The following is a 14,880-nucleotide window of genomic DNA, read 5'->3' as shown; positions in this document are numbered from 1 at the left end:
TTGTGTGTAAGGATGGTCACTGTGTGTGAGGACCTCAATTATATGTGTGTATATGAGAGAGAGAGAGAGAGAGAGAGAGAGAGAGAGAGAGAGAGAGAGAGAGAGAGAGAGAGAGAGAGAGAGAGAGAGAGAGAGAGAGAGAGAAAGAGAGAGAGAGAAAGAGAGAGAGAGAGAAGAGAGAGAGAGAGAGAGAGAGAAAGAGAGAGAGAGAAAGAGAGAGAGAGAAAGAGAGAGAGAGAGAGAGAGAGAGAGAGAGAGAGAGAGAGAGAGAGAGAGAGAGAGAGAGAGAGAGAGAGAGAGGCGCATAAGTGAGGAGGCAGAAGCTCTGACCCATCTCTTCCAATGATCCACAAGGGTTCTGCCCATTCAATACCTTGATGGCTAACAATGAGAACACTGATGCTTATAACACTTGTACAAGGTGACTCATTAAAATTGGCCCCTCTTAAAGCCAGAGCAGTTGGGATTTTTTTAGTAGTTAAAGTAGACCTATTTATGTCCCAAACCAGACCAGCCATCCTACAAATATACACTGCTGATCACCAGAGAAACTTGATGGGAGATTGGATCAGTGACAAATCCTGTACAATCAACTATTTTATAGAGAGAGTTATTAGCAAAGGTTTCAGAGACATTGGATAGTCCTTTTGAATTTGAAATGTATTTTTAAGGCTTCTTGTTGTTCCTTGAAGAAGATTCTCCATCTCCAGGCTCCTGGCATTTTTTACTGTGTTTCCTATGCCTGAAATGTTATTCATTCTTATTTCTGCCCCCTGGCTTCCCCAACTTCCTTCAAGTCCTAGCTAAAATCCCATTTTCTTTCCCTATCCCCTTTAATTCTAGTGTTTTCTCTCTGTTAATTATTTCTAACTTCTCCTATACATATAACTTGTTTGTACATTGTTGTTTCTTTGTTGTCTCACCCATTAGACTGTGAGCTCCTGGAGAGCAGGAACTGCCTTTTACTTTTCTTTTAATCCCCTATGCTTGGTGTAGTGTCTGGCACATTGTAGGTGCTTAATACCCATTAACTGACTGACCATTCATTCTTAGCCAGTAGAGGTAGTTTATACTGTGATAATAACTATGCCATATTACTGATGGTGAGAATGAGGCACACAGAGATTAAATAATTTGCCTAGGACCTTCACGGTGAGTCAGTAACAGAGCTAGAGTAAAAAGTTGCAACTTCAGAAACCTGTTGTGAGGACCTGGAACCTTGGAAAAGAAATACTATCACTTCATGTCTTCTTCAGTTAATTTCCAGTTTGAGCTGTTTTGATTCCTTTATGCTTAAAAAGGAATCCAAAGAGATGCTACCACTGCAAAACAAAACAAAAAACCCAAACACAACTGTCTATTTTTTTAAAGGAAAAGAAAAATTCAGAGAGCACTCCAGGGACAATATAGTTCTATTTGCTGTTTGTTTTCTAACTATGTTCAAAAATGTTCCTTTCTAACTAGCTGAAGACCCTGTGTTTTCCTATGTTATTGACCCCCCCTTTTTAGGGAAGTCCAAGAACTCTGTTTTCATTCTAAAGCTAGTGGCTCAATTTTTTTTTTATGGATGGTGGAGTATGGTGGGGTAGGCTAGGTTGGTCAGGGAGCATCTCCTGAGGTTATAAGGGGGTCTAACACTGTCCCTTTTGTTTAGAGTTAAGGTACCCCCACATCCACCTCACTAAATTTCTTCCTTTAGAGTTAGTAGAATACTACAATACAGTGGAAAACTCCATTTTGATGCTGATGCTAGATTACATAAAATTACAAACATTACAGCTGTTTCAGGTTAGGCTTCCTGGGTTACTATGAAAGAAATGTCCAATTCATTACTTTGCATGTGAGGCAGCATGGTTAGAGTGGCCATATAAGAAACTCGAGGGGTGGTATGGCAAAGTACCTGATAATTATATTTTATAATATTCACAAATTCCACTTCCAAAGAATATTTTATCTCCATCCCCCCATATTCACAAGAACCTGGGAAGAGGAAGCAGATGGTGTGGTACCAGAATCAGCCTCATCATATAGTGGCTGAATGTGTATTTGGCTACCAGAATGAAAGATAGATTCTGATTTTTTTTTAAACCCTTTCCTTCTGTCTTGGAATTAATACCATGTATTGGTTCCAAGGCAGAAGAGTGGTAAGGGCTAGGCAATGGGGGTCAAGTGACTTGCCCAGGGTCACACAGCTGGGAAGTGTCTGAGGACAGATTTGAACCCAGGACCTCCTGTCTCTAGGCCTGGCTCTCAATCCACTGAGATACCCAGCTTCCCCCTTGATTTTTTTTAAGAGTAAGTTTTGATAAAGTAGAGGGCACAGAGCACTTAGAACAGTGAGAATGGTTAGTCATTTTTCAGTTGTGAATAACTTCATGACCCCCATCCCCCTTTTTGCAAAGCTACTAGAATGATTTGCCATTTCCTTCTCCAGTTCATTTTACAAATGGAGAAATTGAGTGACTTCCTGAAATTTAAGGGACTTGCTCAGAGTCACAAAGAGAGTATGTGTCTGAAACTGGATTAGAATTCAGGAAGAGGAATCTTCCTGACTCCAGGACCTGTACTCTATCCAGTGGCCCACATAGCTGCCCCTAGAAAATAAGGTGATATATAGAGGTGCCCTTTCTCCTGGTAAAAGTCCCAGGTCGATTATAAAGCATTTTGCCCAGGGAAACTTGGGGGGTTGATGGGTTCAGGCAGGATCTTGGTACACATCTCTAAAATGTTTTAATCAGTTACATTGTGGCCTAGTTACCTTTGTCTACATCCTCTTTATGTTGGTCTCAGTGGTTTTCCAAACTTCAGAACAGAAAAGAGAAGTCTAGGAAGCTCTGCTTTGAAATGCTCTTGGGTATTTAAAGAAATGTGGTTTTTTTTTAAAAGAAAGAAATGAAAGAAAGGAAGAAAAAAGAAAGAAAGAAAGAAAAGGAAAGAAAGGAACAATGAAAGAAAGAAAGAAAAGGACAAACTATCACCACTGAATGTGCTAGACCTACTTTAGGGTAACATTATTTACAATGGAATATGAGATCCTTAATATTTCACACTATTTCAAATTTCATCCTTTCTCACTAAACTCTGCTTCATAGGATTAAGTTGATTTTATAGCTGGCCTATTATAAACTTTGGATAAGTTGGTTTTGTGTTGTTTTTATGTACAAAGAATGACATTGCCATATAGGAAAGTAATAGCGACTCTGATGAGAGACAATAACAATAACTCCATATAATTCTAAGAGTCCACTGGACTGAAAGAATGACTCACTATCTTTTTTTTTTTTTAATGTCCTAGAGACAAGGTGAGTGGCGAAAACTTGCCCTTCCTTCTGGCATCTGTCCTTGGTCTCAATAAACTGAACATTGCTTTGAAGAGGAAATGAAAGAGGAAGTACAACCCCATTCATTTTGTAAGATTTTTCATTTTGAGGTGTTGGTCATAGAAGGTTGGCTTCTCTGTTCATCTTCTACACTCAAACACTGGGGGAGGGGGAGGTAAAAATTAGGAGAAGGCATATAGCAAAGGACCCAGGAAGGGTGCTAAGAGGGAAAATGAGAAGGAAGCCTTTCCCAAAGGTCAAGTTTTAGGCACTAGTTTCTCTCCAGCCTCCATGTAATTTTCTTTTTAGCAAAGTCATCAAGATGTAGGCATTTTCAGCTTCCTATTTTTTTTTTAATAGATAGAGGTGGATTTAGTACTTATGGGTGCTAGAAAAATTCTTTTCTCTCTCTCCTTTTCTGATACTAATTCATTTCACTGAATCCTCCATACCTCTCTTCTCCTCTGTCTTTGGGAAGTCAGGCACTATGTATCTTCTTTGATTTGAACTTAGGTTAAAGAAAGCTGGAAGACAGTGCTATTAGCCTACAAAAATCCTCCTATTAATCCAAGCAAGAACTATCTCCATCCCCTAAAGTACTACTCTGATGCTACATCCTGGGTGAAAAAGACTTACAATTACAATATTTGTTTTATCTGGTCCTACCATATGCCTATTCTCTGAGGTCTAGACCAAGGGTAGAAAGGCTTTTCACCAGAAGTTGGCTATCAGTTAATGTTTTTTGTCCACAATAATTCAAAAGGACTGTTTCCTAAGGCATGGTAGGGTTGTAATCTGCACCAAAATGGATAATATCAAGGATTTTTTAGTTGTGAAAAAACTCTAAAGAGTTGATTTCTACCTCATTCTCCTTTCCCTCATGTCACAGGTTTAAGACTGTGTAGGATGTCCCCATGGGCCCAGTGGATCCAGCCTAGCCCTTAGCCAGCAGTCACAAGAAATAATGATAGTTTACAAAGTGCTTCACATGCATTATTATTTCTCTTGATTAAATGTCATCATTATCTCCAAAAGTGGGGAATTGATGACTTGTTGAAGCAATCTAGCTTAACTGGCATCATTGGCTGATCCCAGAAACTTAATCTCTTTCAGTTTTGTACATCACTGAAAACATTCTGCTTGGCTTCTTTTTGACCCCAGTTTAGGAAAAGAAGAAAACCTCTGCTCTTTCACATGCTGCTTTTTTGTTTGTTTGAATTTGTTTCCGATACCTCTGAAGATGAATTAGTCCTAGTGGTTTGTTCTCATCTTTTTCAAAGGAAGTTGTGTGTCTGTTGCAATAGAAACTGCTAGCCAAAGTACATGAGGTGGGAATGGAGAATCTGCCAATTCTTCCATCTTCTGATACCACAGAAAAGAATTTTCTGTTTATTTCCACTGGCTCTTCTGGAAAATCCACCCAGAGCCATGATCCCCAGAAGCAATTTGCAAGCAGGGACATCACAGTTCTTACTTGAGCAATGGGAAAGAGAGAACCAGAGTTAAAGACTTCACCTAGTCAAGAGCAAAATTCCTTCTGCCTGACATTCTCTGGCAGGAAACAGACCTACTCAGAAACTGTCAAAGGAAGAACTACCTTCCTCTTTCTTGGAAACTGCTGAGTTCTGATGTTAAGTTGGGAAGAAGATATTTTTCTAGGACAAAGTTCAGTGGTAATTTAGTTACAACAATCCTATGCAATGCCTATCCCATTCTTCCTCTTCATGAAGAATGCAGGATGAGAGGGTTCCTCAGGAGTATTCAAGAATCTGGAAGCATGAGGTAGGCTTGTTGGTTCCACTGAATAAAAGATCAAAACCTGCACAGCATCAACCGGTGGTTAGTAAGAAACCTAGTATATAAACAAGAATCTAGAACCTAATAAAAACACAGTTGGTTTCGGCTCATACAAAGTAAGAAGAGATCCAGCAGATAGGTTAGCCCTCAACTTTAAAAATAAGAAGTCTGATAAAACATACTCTTTAAGAAAAGTAAAGTAAAATCATTTGTTGCTACCAGATGGAATTGCTTATTTATGTTGCTTCCTTCATTTCATTCTTGATGCAAAAGTGCATGTCTCTGTTGGATGGTAGGGTGAGGGCTAGGAAGAAATCTGGTCATGGGTAAGTCAAGATTTTTACCTTGCTTTACTTCTCAGAACATACCCATTGGGCCACCTTCTTCCCAAAGGTTCTAGTGTCACTAGAAATTTCCTCTGTCTTGACTGCTGCTTTTGATTCCTCAGTGATCTCCTTGTCCACACGATGGGCAGATAAAACATGACTTCCAAGGTGGTATCCAATTTTTGGCAATCCATATAGGCAAAGGAGTTGACAGTGTGACTACCATCTGCAGACTTACCTCTGGGCACAAGCCTATGGACAGGCTTGATTGAGTACCATGGGAAAATAGTGAATTCATTAGCTGTGCTTCTAGATGAGTTGAGTATACAAAGAATGAGAATTGGGCAACAGGGAAAACAGCTGAAAATCTGACCCATGGAAAGGGCCAAAGTGTTATAGTGTTGCCCTCCAGAGCTATCCGTATCATCTACTGCTATCAGGAATCTAGTTATATCCTGGTCACCTTGACCAAATTCAACTGTAAGTTGGATGATACTGAGGTGTTGCATTTGCCTCTCATGTGGTGCCTCTGAGAACATTCCATCTAGTGACAGTGTCTGAGATGGGCAGATTGGAGACAAAAGTTCTGAGAGAAAAAAAAAATGTGTTCAGTGGGATTGGGTGTTTGATTTGGTACAGGCTCATAGTGGTCTGGGAATCCTGGAGTGAGTCACCTCCTGAAACTAAGCCAGTATTCGGTTTCCCTGGTGAAGAGTATGAGGCAGCACTTACCATGGCATCTGACTAACTGGAAGGTCTTGATCATGTCCAGCTTTGTGGTATTGGTGGAAAGGATGCAATCCTAGAGTTTCATATGCTTCTTTTGCAATGACTGGGGATACTACGCATCTCAGACACGATCAAGGTCCCAGTTCAATTTTAAGTACAAAAGTATTACTGACCCATTTCCTACCTTCACCAGTGGACCAGCCATTGTAGAATCCCCAATTACTCCCCACCCTCACCCTGCCAGAGAAGAACTTTTTTTACTTCATTGGCCTTTTTGCCCACAGACTTCGGTTTTGAGACAAATGAGTATGGAGTGGCAAGAAGTCCTATCATGAACACCCCCCCCCCCAGTTTTACATCTTGTGGCTCTGAGTCTGATCTTGCTAGGAAGGGCAATCCTAAGGCCAACTGATCTCCACTTCTTTCCCAGCTTCTTTCTAAGAGAGTCTTACAAGACCCCAAAAATATTGTCCCAATCTGCTCTCCTCCAAGGAGAAACATGACGAACCAGAACAATGATATTTTATATTTTTCTTAGCTAGGATAGAGGGCTACTGGTGATCAATTAATTTTCTGGAATTTATTAAGCATCTACTATATGTTAGGCCCTGACAGTTTCAAATGAGGAACAGAAGGATTCCTTGCAAAAGAACATGGAGCTCCTTTCTTCTTTGACACTTGGAATTAGGGGTGAGAGTTGATTGTTAAAATTTTTTAGTGAGCATTTTACACCTTAGAAATCAGCAAATGATACAAATCAAGACTTGATTTATTATTTTGTTGATTGTCTAGACTTTAAGTGATGGAGAAAATGTTAATAGTTAAAACTGAACTTAAAAGTGTTTTGTGCATATTTTTTTTTTCCCCTTAGAGAGCTGGTTGTTAGACATCTCCCAGCATATTATTGATTGGAACTCAATTTCCAGGAAGGATATTCCACCTGGAGATACATTGTGATTTGTTCAATAGGTTTTCAGAAAAACACTAGTGTTTAGGGTATTTAGATAGATTTCCTCTATGTGTGTGTGTGTGTGTGTGTGTGTGTGTGTATTTGTTTTAGGGTAGATCTTAGTCAAGGACAGAGTTGCAAGGACTGGGGATACAAATGAGTTAGATACTACAAGTTCTTTTTATCTTTTTTTTACACTTAATCTGCTTTTTATTTCCTACTACATGTTGCTGATTGTTATCAAGGCTTTGGCTCAATGAAATGTCCATAGCCTTTTTGAAATTAATTACTGCTTACTATTTGGATTCAATTACTGTTTACCCTTTCTGCCCTGCCATTCTGTGAAGTTCAGAATAAATTAATAGAAAAATTAGAATCCAGGATTTATTCTTTCCTTTCTACATTCTGGATTACTTTATGGACAAGATATTATATTATGCAAACAGTAGGTGCTTAATAAATTTTATTTAAAAAAATTGCATTATTAGGGTGTAGCTAGGTGGCTCAGTGGAATGAGAGCCAGGCCTGGAAGTCTTGGGTTCAAATGTGACCTCAGATGTTTCCTAGCTGTGTGACCCTGGGTAATCACTTAACCTCCAATGCCCAGCTTTCACCACTCTTCTGCCTTGGAACCAATGCATGGTATTAATTCTAAGACAGAGGGTAAAACTTTTTTTTATTGCATTATTAGATTAGATTGATACCTGTAGGTACCAGGTAATAGACGGTAGCCTCCTGAAAGAAGAAATTGGAGATGTTAGCTGTATGGAATGATTTTCCTATTCTAAGCAGAGATTCCATCAGTCTTGGGACTACCAAGAAGTGAGGGCATCTCAGAAGAAAAGGCAAAATGCCCAACATATTCCCTCTAATACTGGGAATTAAACAATTGTCATTGCCCTTTCTGGTAGTATCATTCTCAGAACCAGGAAATGGAAAACCAACAAACAATGCCTATTTTGAAACGAGTTACAGGAAACTACACATAGAACCTAGACTTGCTATCTTGCACCCCTTTTTAAAGTTCCCTTTTTCATAATTAGGAAAAGGAATTCTGACTTTGGAGGTTCCCAGAGAAACAGCTTAATCTCATCAGGGATGTCATTGTCCCATCCCACCCTACAGAGCTCTGCTATGAAAAAGTGAGGCTACAAGGATAAATGTACAGATCACACACCCACATCTACACGTGAAAAAGAACTTGTGGTGAGGAGACCCATTCCTGATTCTCCATTGTGAAAAGTTTTTTACATGGTCTTCAGTGGCTACTGGGCTGCCTTCCTCATTTGACCATTTTGTGTTACTTGGAACAGATTCTGTGCTCATTTTGAAGAGAGGGATGGCAAGCTTCTCTCAGGGAAGATCTTGATGGGCATGAAGCTGGGATTTCAGTTGCCAGACAGTTTTTGCTGTCTGGGATTCAATGGCACCTCCAGTCCTGTGTGCAAGGTGACCTAGAGAAAGAAAAGGAGATGACCATGGGTAGAGCTGTTGCCCCAAACAAGATGTTTATAATAGTTGTTATAGTTAATATGTTAAATTAAATTAGATTATTATTAATAATAAATGTTACATTAAATTAAAAAGTAATAGTTAAAATGAGAACAGAAACTCTTTTTGGTTTTTTTTCTATTATCTCCAGCCTCAGTAGATGATAACTCCTTGATAAATCTTTGTTGACTGATTGCTTTGAATTGCAGACTTAGGTCTGTTCCTTTTCTAAAGACAATTCTGGAGATGTGAGCATGAGAGAGCAGCTCTGTATCAACTGTGGAAAGCATCCAAGAATATGAGAGGCAGAAGGGACTCTGTTGGCCATGTAGTCCAATACATAAATAAAAAGAATCCCCATTATAACATACCTGACCAGTGTCCATCCTGCCTCTTCCTGAAGACATTTAAGGATGGGAAACTCATTGCCTCTTTTTTTTTTTAAATCTTTACTCTATCTCAGAATTGATACCAAGTATAGGTTCTAAGACATAAGTTGTGAAGATTGGATTTGGCTCTCCCCTGATTGTAACAATGAAGGTACTTAACTCTTCCCTGATTGTGAAGATCTAAATTGTAACTCATGTCTATTTTTAGATTTTAATCCCCATAAGTGTAAACACCCTACTTAAAAAAGTTAAGTATAGAGACCTGCCTATTTTTCGATTCAATCACAAAAAGTGCAAACACTGCCCATGTTAGAGCTAATCACCAAAGGTGTAAATATCCCATGACCGGACATGTGAAATAGTGGGTAATGAATCAGAATCGACTGCCTTCTGGGCAGACCTAGAGCAAAGCATTAGCTGTAATTGGTAGACGTGGAATTAGGGGAAGTGACAAGAGAAAATGACTTTAAAAGAGATCTCCAGTGCTACACAGAGTTGGGAAATTCTTGGAGCTGAGAGGCTTGGAGTGGAACCTCCTGTGAGAGAGGAGATCTTCATTTTTGGAAGTGGAGATGGGGGAATTCTTCATGCTTTCAAGTTGAGGCTGGTGTAGAGGGGCTGAAGGATCTATTGACTGGATTGACACGTGGTGAGTGAAAAGGCTGACTCCCTTTCTGAAGGCCCACCATCTTGAGACCCCTTTCCCTTGACAGGGACCTCTAAATTCCTGGCTCAAGAAGATCTCTCTTTTTTTCTCTCTTTCTCTTTTCCTTAATATCTTCCCTCTTTATTGTAAAACAAACTACCATAAGATCCATTCTGACTTTATAATTCATTTGGGATTTAGTAATTAAATCCCTGGCAACCAAACTCTTAAATAATCTAGTCCAATCCTTTAAAAATTAACCCCTTTTAACCATTACAAAGTGATATGGGGTAGGCAATTGGGGTTAAGTGACTTGCCCAGGGTTATACAGCTAGGAAGTGTCTAAGGCCACATTTGAACCCAGGACTTCTCATCTTTAGGCCTGGTTCTCTTTTTTTCCTGTAATGCTGTCTAAGACTGAAATATAATTTTTGGTGGCCACATCATGCAGCTGATTCTTTTTGATTTATTTTTTTTTGGGGGGGTTACATTAAAGATCCAAAGTATCTCCCTTCCTCTCTCCCTACTCCACACCAGAGAATACATCATTTGACCAAAAAAAAGTATGCATATGTAAAATCATGTCATGCGAGCTTCTTTTAATGAGTTCTTTTTCTAAAGATGGACATCTATGGTTATTCTTCTGATATTTTTATTGTGATGTACAACATTCTCTTTGTTTTGCTCATTTTGCTCTTCATAATTTCATGCAAGTCTTTCAGTCTTTTTAAAAAATGAACCTACTTTTCATTTCTTACTATCTATTGCTGATTCTTATCAATTCTTATCAAAGCTTTGGCCAATAAAATGCTCATATCCTTTTTGGAATGAATTACTGTGTACTATTTGGCATCAATTATTGTGTAACCAGGACTGCCCCACATCATACTTGTGTGTGTGTGTGTTTTATTCAAGTATGACTTTACCTTTTTCCTTATTGAATTTTGCCTTATTAGATTCAACCCAGTGATTTAGCTTGACAAAAAGGACCTTGTCATTCTCTGCTTTAGCTATTCCAACCAAATTGGGCCACCTGCAAACTTGATGAACCTATCATCTATGCCTCTGTCCAGATCACTGATAAAAAAAAAAATTAACAGCACAAGGATAAGCAAAGATCCCTAAAGCACTACAGTGGAGATCTGCCATGTTGACATTGAAGATGTTGAACAACTATTCTTTGAGTTTGACATTCCAATCAGCTCTGAATCCCTCTGATTAGAATATCATTGAATCCGTATCTCTCTATTTTCTTCATAAGAGTAGCATAAAATGTAGTAGGAGCTATGAGTCTAGGTAAAGGTTGGGCCCACACCCATAAGATTCACTTTCACCTCCTCTGCCACATTGATCCCTGATGATATTCTTCTAATCTTGTACCTGATGGGCTTTGACCTGTATACGTCATCATTTACCTGAGACTTGCATTCAGCACTAGTTTGTTAAACAAATAAATGTTCTCCTTCTAGTCCACTTGAGGGTCATAGGAAAAGTGATAGGGAAGAAGGGGATTAGAGAAGACTTCTATCTGCTCAAATAGTCTCCTATCATCATTTTCTTCTGTATAGCACCCTCAAAGGACAAGTATGTGAAATAGCATATCAGGACATCTGAGTCATACAATTAAAAGTCAGGTCTCAGGAAGGTCTGCATAACCAGAGAAATAGTGGTAGGGTACAGTCTTAGAATTGAAAACATTCTATCACCTGTTCCAACTTTTACAGCTCAACTTCATAGGAAAGTAGCTTCAATGAAATGAAACATCACTGTGTTTCTTTTGCTCTTGCCTATAAGCCAACAGATTTAGAAATAGCCATTGCCTTCCTCTCTAGGAGTGACAAAACCAGAATGTACGTTGAGCATCATTCTTCCCATTGCCAAGAACTTCCAAGGATTGGCATAAAATACTTCTGTATGGGTTGGAATAATGGAGGACTTTGTAACTGACTCTCTGAGCAGAGTCTCCAGATCAGTTTGGGAACCAAACAATTCACTGTACCTGGACATTCCGGTTGAGGCTGACAGCTGGCATGAAGACTCCATCCACATGGTCAAAGGCAGTAGGACCCTGTTGTTGTCCATTGATATAGAAAGTCAGGGTATGTTTATTCAGATCCAGAAGTACACCAACTGTAGCCCCTTTACATACACCACCTTCGGTCCTAAGGGAAGTGCAACAAAGCCCAGTTACTAATGTGGATCTTACACTGTTGGTGAAATAGGTGATCATAGGATCCTAGAGTTAAATCTGGAAGGAACCTCAGAGTCTAATTTACCCAATTTACAGATGAGAAACTGAGGTCCAAAGTTAAGTGACTTTGGAATGCTTGTAGAGCAATGCCATGGTGTATGGGTTAATGTTTAATAATTGGGCTTTTTTTTTTGTTCCAGTCATACCACTGCTGGGTTTATACCCCAAAGAGATAATATGTAAAAAGACTTGTACAAAAATATTTATAGCTACACTCTTTGTGGTAGCAAAAAATTGGAAAATGAGGGGATGCCCTTCTATTGGGGAATGGCTAAACAAATTGTGGTATCTGTTGGTGATGGAATACTATTGTGCTGAAAGGAATAATGAACTGGAGGATACCTATTTGAACTGGAATGACCTCCAGAAAATGATGCCGAGTAAAAGGAGAAGAACCAGAAGAACCTTATACACAGAGACTGATACACTGGCACAATTGAATGTAATGGACTTTTCTACTAGCATCAATGCAATAATCCAGGACAATTCTGAGAGATTTAGGAGAAAGTATGCTATCCACATCCAGAGAAAGAACTGGGGAAGTAGAAACACAGAAGAAAAACAATTGCTTGGTCACATGGGTCGATGGGGATATGATTGGGGATGTAGACTCTAAATGATCACCCTAATGCAAATATTAATAATATGGAAATAGGTCTTGATCAATGATACATGTAAAACCCAGTGGAATTGCTTGTTGGATACGGGGGGGGGGCACAGAAGGGGAGGGAAAGAACATGAATCATTTAACCATGGAAAAATATTCTAAATTAATTAATTAAATAAAAATTTTCAAATAAAAATAATAATTGGGCTGAGGAGATGGAGGTGTGGGGGATATAGGCACATACTTTTAAGTTTAATCTGCAGTCTTAACTCATTCTTAAATCTTGACAGTCAACAAAAATAATCAAGCCCTGATTTGCAGAATTTACCAATTCTAAGGTGTAAAAGCTTACATTGAAAATTTAACAATCAGCTTTAGCAAGTCAGTGAAAGTTGATTCATTAGAGACTCAATCTGTTGGGTTTGTTCTACTCACACTTTATATATAATATATGTATATATATACATTTATTCTTTTCTGGACAATATTAAATTATGAACAATATTTAAATGATAGAAGATGATACACATTACATATATTATAAACATGTTTATAGAAAACATGAAGCTAGGCAATGAAATTAAAAGATTAAAAAAAATCACAGTTGCTGTCCTCCAGGAGCCAAAAGTCAGGTGAATAACAAGATATAATCACAAATAAACATAATATGTTAAAATATAATTAAGGGATGGGCAGTATAATATAGTAAAAATAATTCTGGTTTTGGAGTAAAAGGAATTGGGCATAAATCACTGCTCTGCCCTTTATTACCTATGAGACCTTGAACATATTATTTAATCTCTGTGGACCTCAGTTTCTCAACTGTAAATCTCTGCTCCCAAGTGTACTCTGTGCCTGTGATGGGGGTGGTTCAAATAAAGTAGCCCAATAAATTCAAGGATAGAAGGGGATTACTTTTAATTGGGGAAAAGGGGGAATTACCGAAGGCATCTTGAAGGAGGTAGCATCTAACATTGGCCCTTTAAGGATAAGAATTTCAATAGGTAGTAATGGGAAATGTTACCTCAAGACATGGTATTGGCAAATATATAGATGTAAGAGACTGAACAGATGAGATCAGTGGTGTACAAATAGCAATTTGGCTTGAGTCCTGACTGTGTGAAAGAGAGCAGTGTAAAATAAGGCTAGACAGTTAGATTGGAGTCAGGTTGTTGAGGAACTTGGAAAACAGGTTAAGGAGTTTATATTTCATTTTTAAGCACTAATGAATTTCTGAAGGTTTTTTGCTTAAGAACCTGACTTAATGAAACCTATCAATTAGGACAATTACTTTGGCAATTCTATGCAGGACGGAATAGAAAAGGCAAGGAATAGAGCCAAGGAGACCTTTTAGGAAGCCATTACACAAATAGAATCTAGGAAATAGTATAGTTTAAGTAACAAGGGCCAGAACTAGGGTACTGACAGTGTGAGTAGAGAGGAAGGCATAGATGTGAAAGATGTTATTGAGCAGAGGTGTCAAAATGTATTTGGGAACAAAATAAATAAAATTACTAAAGAACATAGATGATGTTAATCTGCCCCTCCTGGATCACTGACTTGTGGTGGGAATGTGTATAGTTGGGGTGTGTATAGTTCAATGAAAAAATGAATTCTGAGCTATGCCACACATGATTTCCCAAGATGGGGTGGGAATAGAGAGTACTGACAAAAGGTGATCCATTGGAGAAGAAAATAGCAAACCATTCCAGGATCTTTGCCAAGAAAACCCCATAGATAATATTAAAATGATAAAAAATGATCCTGGAAGATGAACCCCTCAGGTTGGAAAGTGTCCAACACATTACTGAGGGAAGAGTAGAGGGCAACTATAAGTAGTTCCAGCACTAATAAATCGACTGGACCAAAGCCAAAACTCAACTCAACTGTGCTCAACTGTGGATGAACCTGGAGATGAAACTAAAGTCGGATGCTGACTACAAAGATTAGTATTGCACAGAAACCTGGAGTGTAAGATCTATGAACTGGGGTAAGCTGGATGTTGTGAAAGAGGAGAAAGAAAGACTAAATGTCGACATCTTGCGTGTCAGTAAATTCACATGGACCAGAATGGATGAATTTAATTCAGCTGATCATTACATATACTCCTGTGGCCAAGAATCTCTTAAAATAAATGGAGTAAGAGGACAGCTGAGTGGTTCAGTGGACTGAGTACCAGGCCTAGAGATAGGAGGTCTTGGGTTCAAATGTGGCATCAGACATTGCCTAGGTGTGTGATCGCAGGCAAATCACTTAACCTCCATTGTATACTCCTTACCACTCTTCTGTCTGAAAACTGATACATAGTATTTACACTATCATTGTGGAATCTAGAAACCCCCAAACTTATAACCTCGAGAGGTCTGATGATCTGC

The 14,880-nt window shown here is 38.8% G+C and overlaps 1 protein-coding gene across 4 annotated transcripts in view; it reads right to left on the bottom strand.

Annotated features, from left to right (window-relative positions):
• Positions 1 to 230: 230 nt before the first annotated feature.
• The window catches only part of TRIM67 (tripartite motif containing 67), a 91,046-nt gene continuing 76,396 nt past the window's right edge, over positions 231 to 14,880 (bottom strand). For all 4 annotated transcript variants that reach the window (XM_056816148.1, XM_056816146.1, XM_056816147.1 and 1 more), the window contains 2 exons: positions 11,647 to 11,809; positions 231 to 8,575 (listed from right to left, as the gene is read on the bottom strand). In XM_056816148.1, the coding sequence (XP_056672126.1) occupies positions 8,510 to 8,575; positions 11,647 to 11,809 (229 nt within the window). In that variant the 3' untranslated portion in view covers positions 231 to 8,509. The remainder of the gene's footprint in view (positions 8,576 to 11,646; positions 11,810 to 14,880) is intronic.

This window comes from Monodelphis domestica, chromosome 2, assembly GCF_027887165.1.
Source record: "Monodelphis domestica isolate mMonDom1 chromosome 2, mMonDom1.pri, whole genome shotgun sequence".
Taxonomy (NCBI): Eukaryota; Metazoa; Chordata; class Mammalia; order Didelphimorphia; family Didelphidae; genus Monodelphis; species Monodelphis domestica.
The sequence above is the reverse complement of the archived record's forward strand: the minus strand, read 5'-3'. Positions and strand labels throughout refer to the sequence as shown.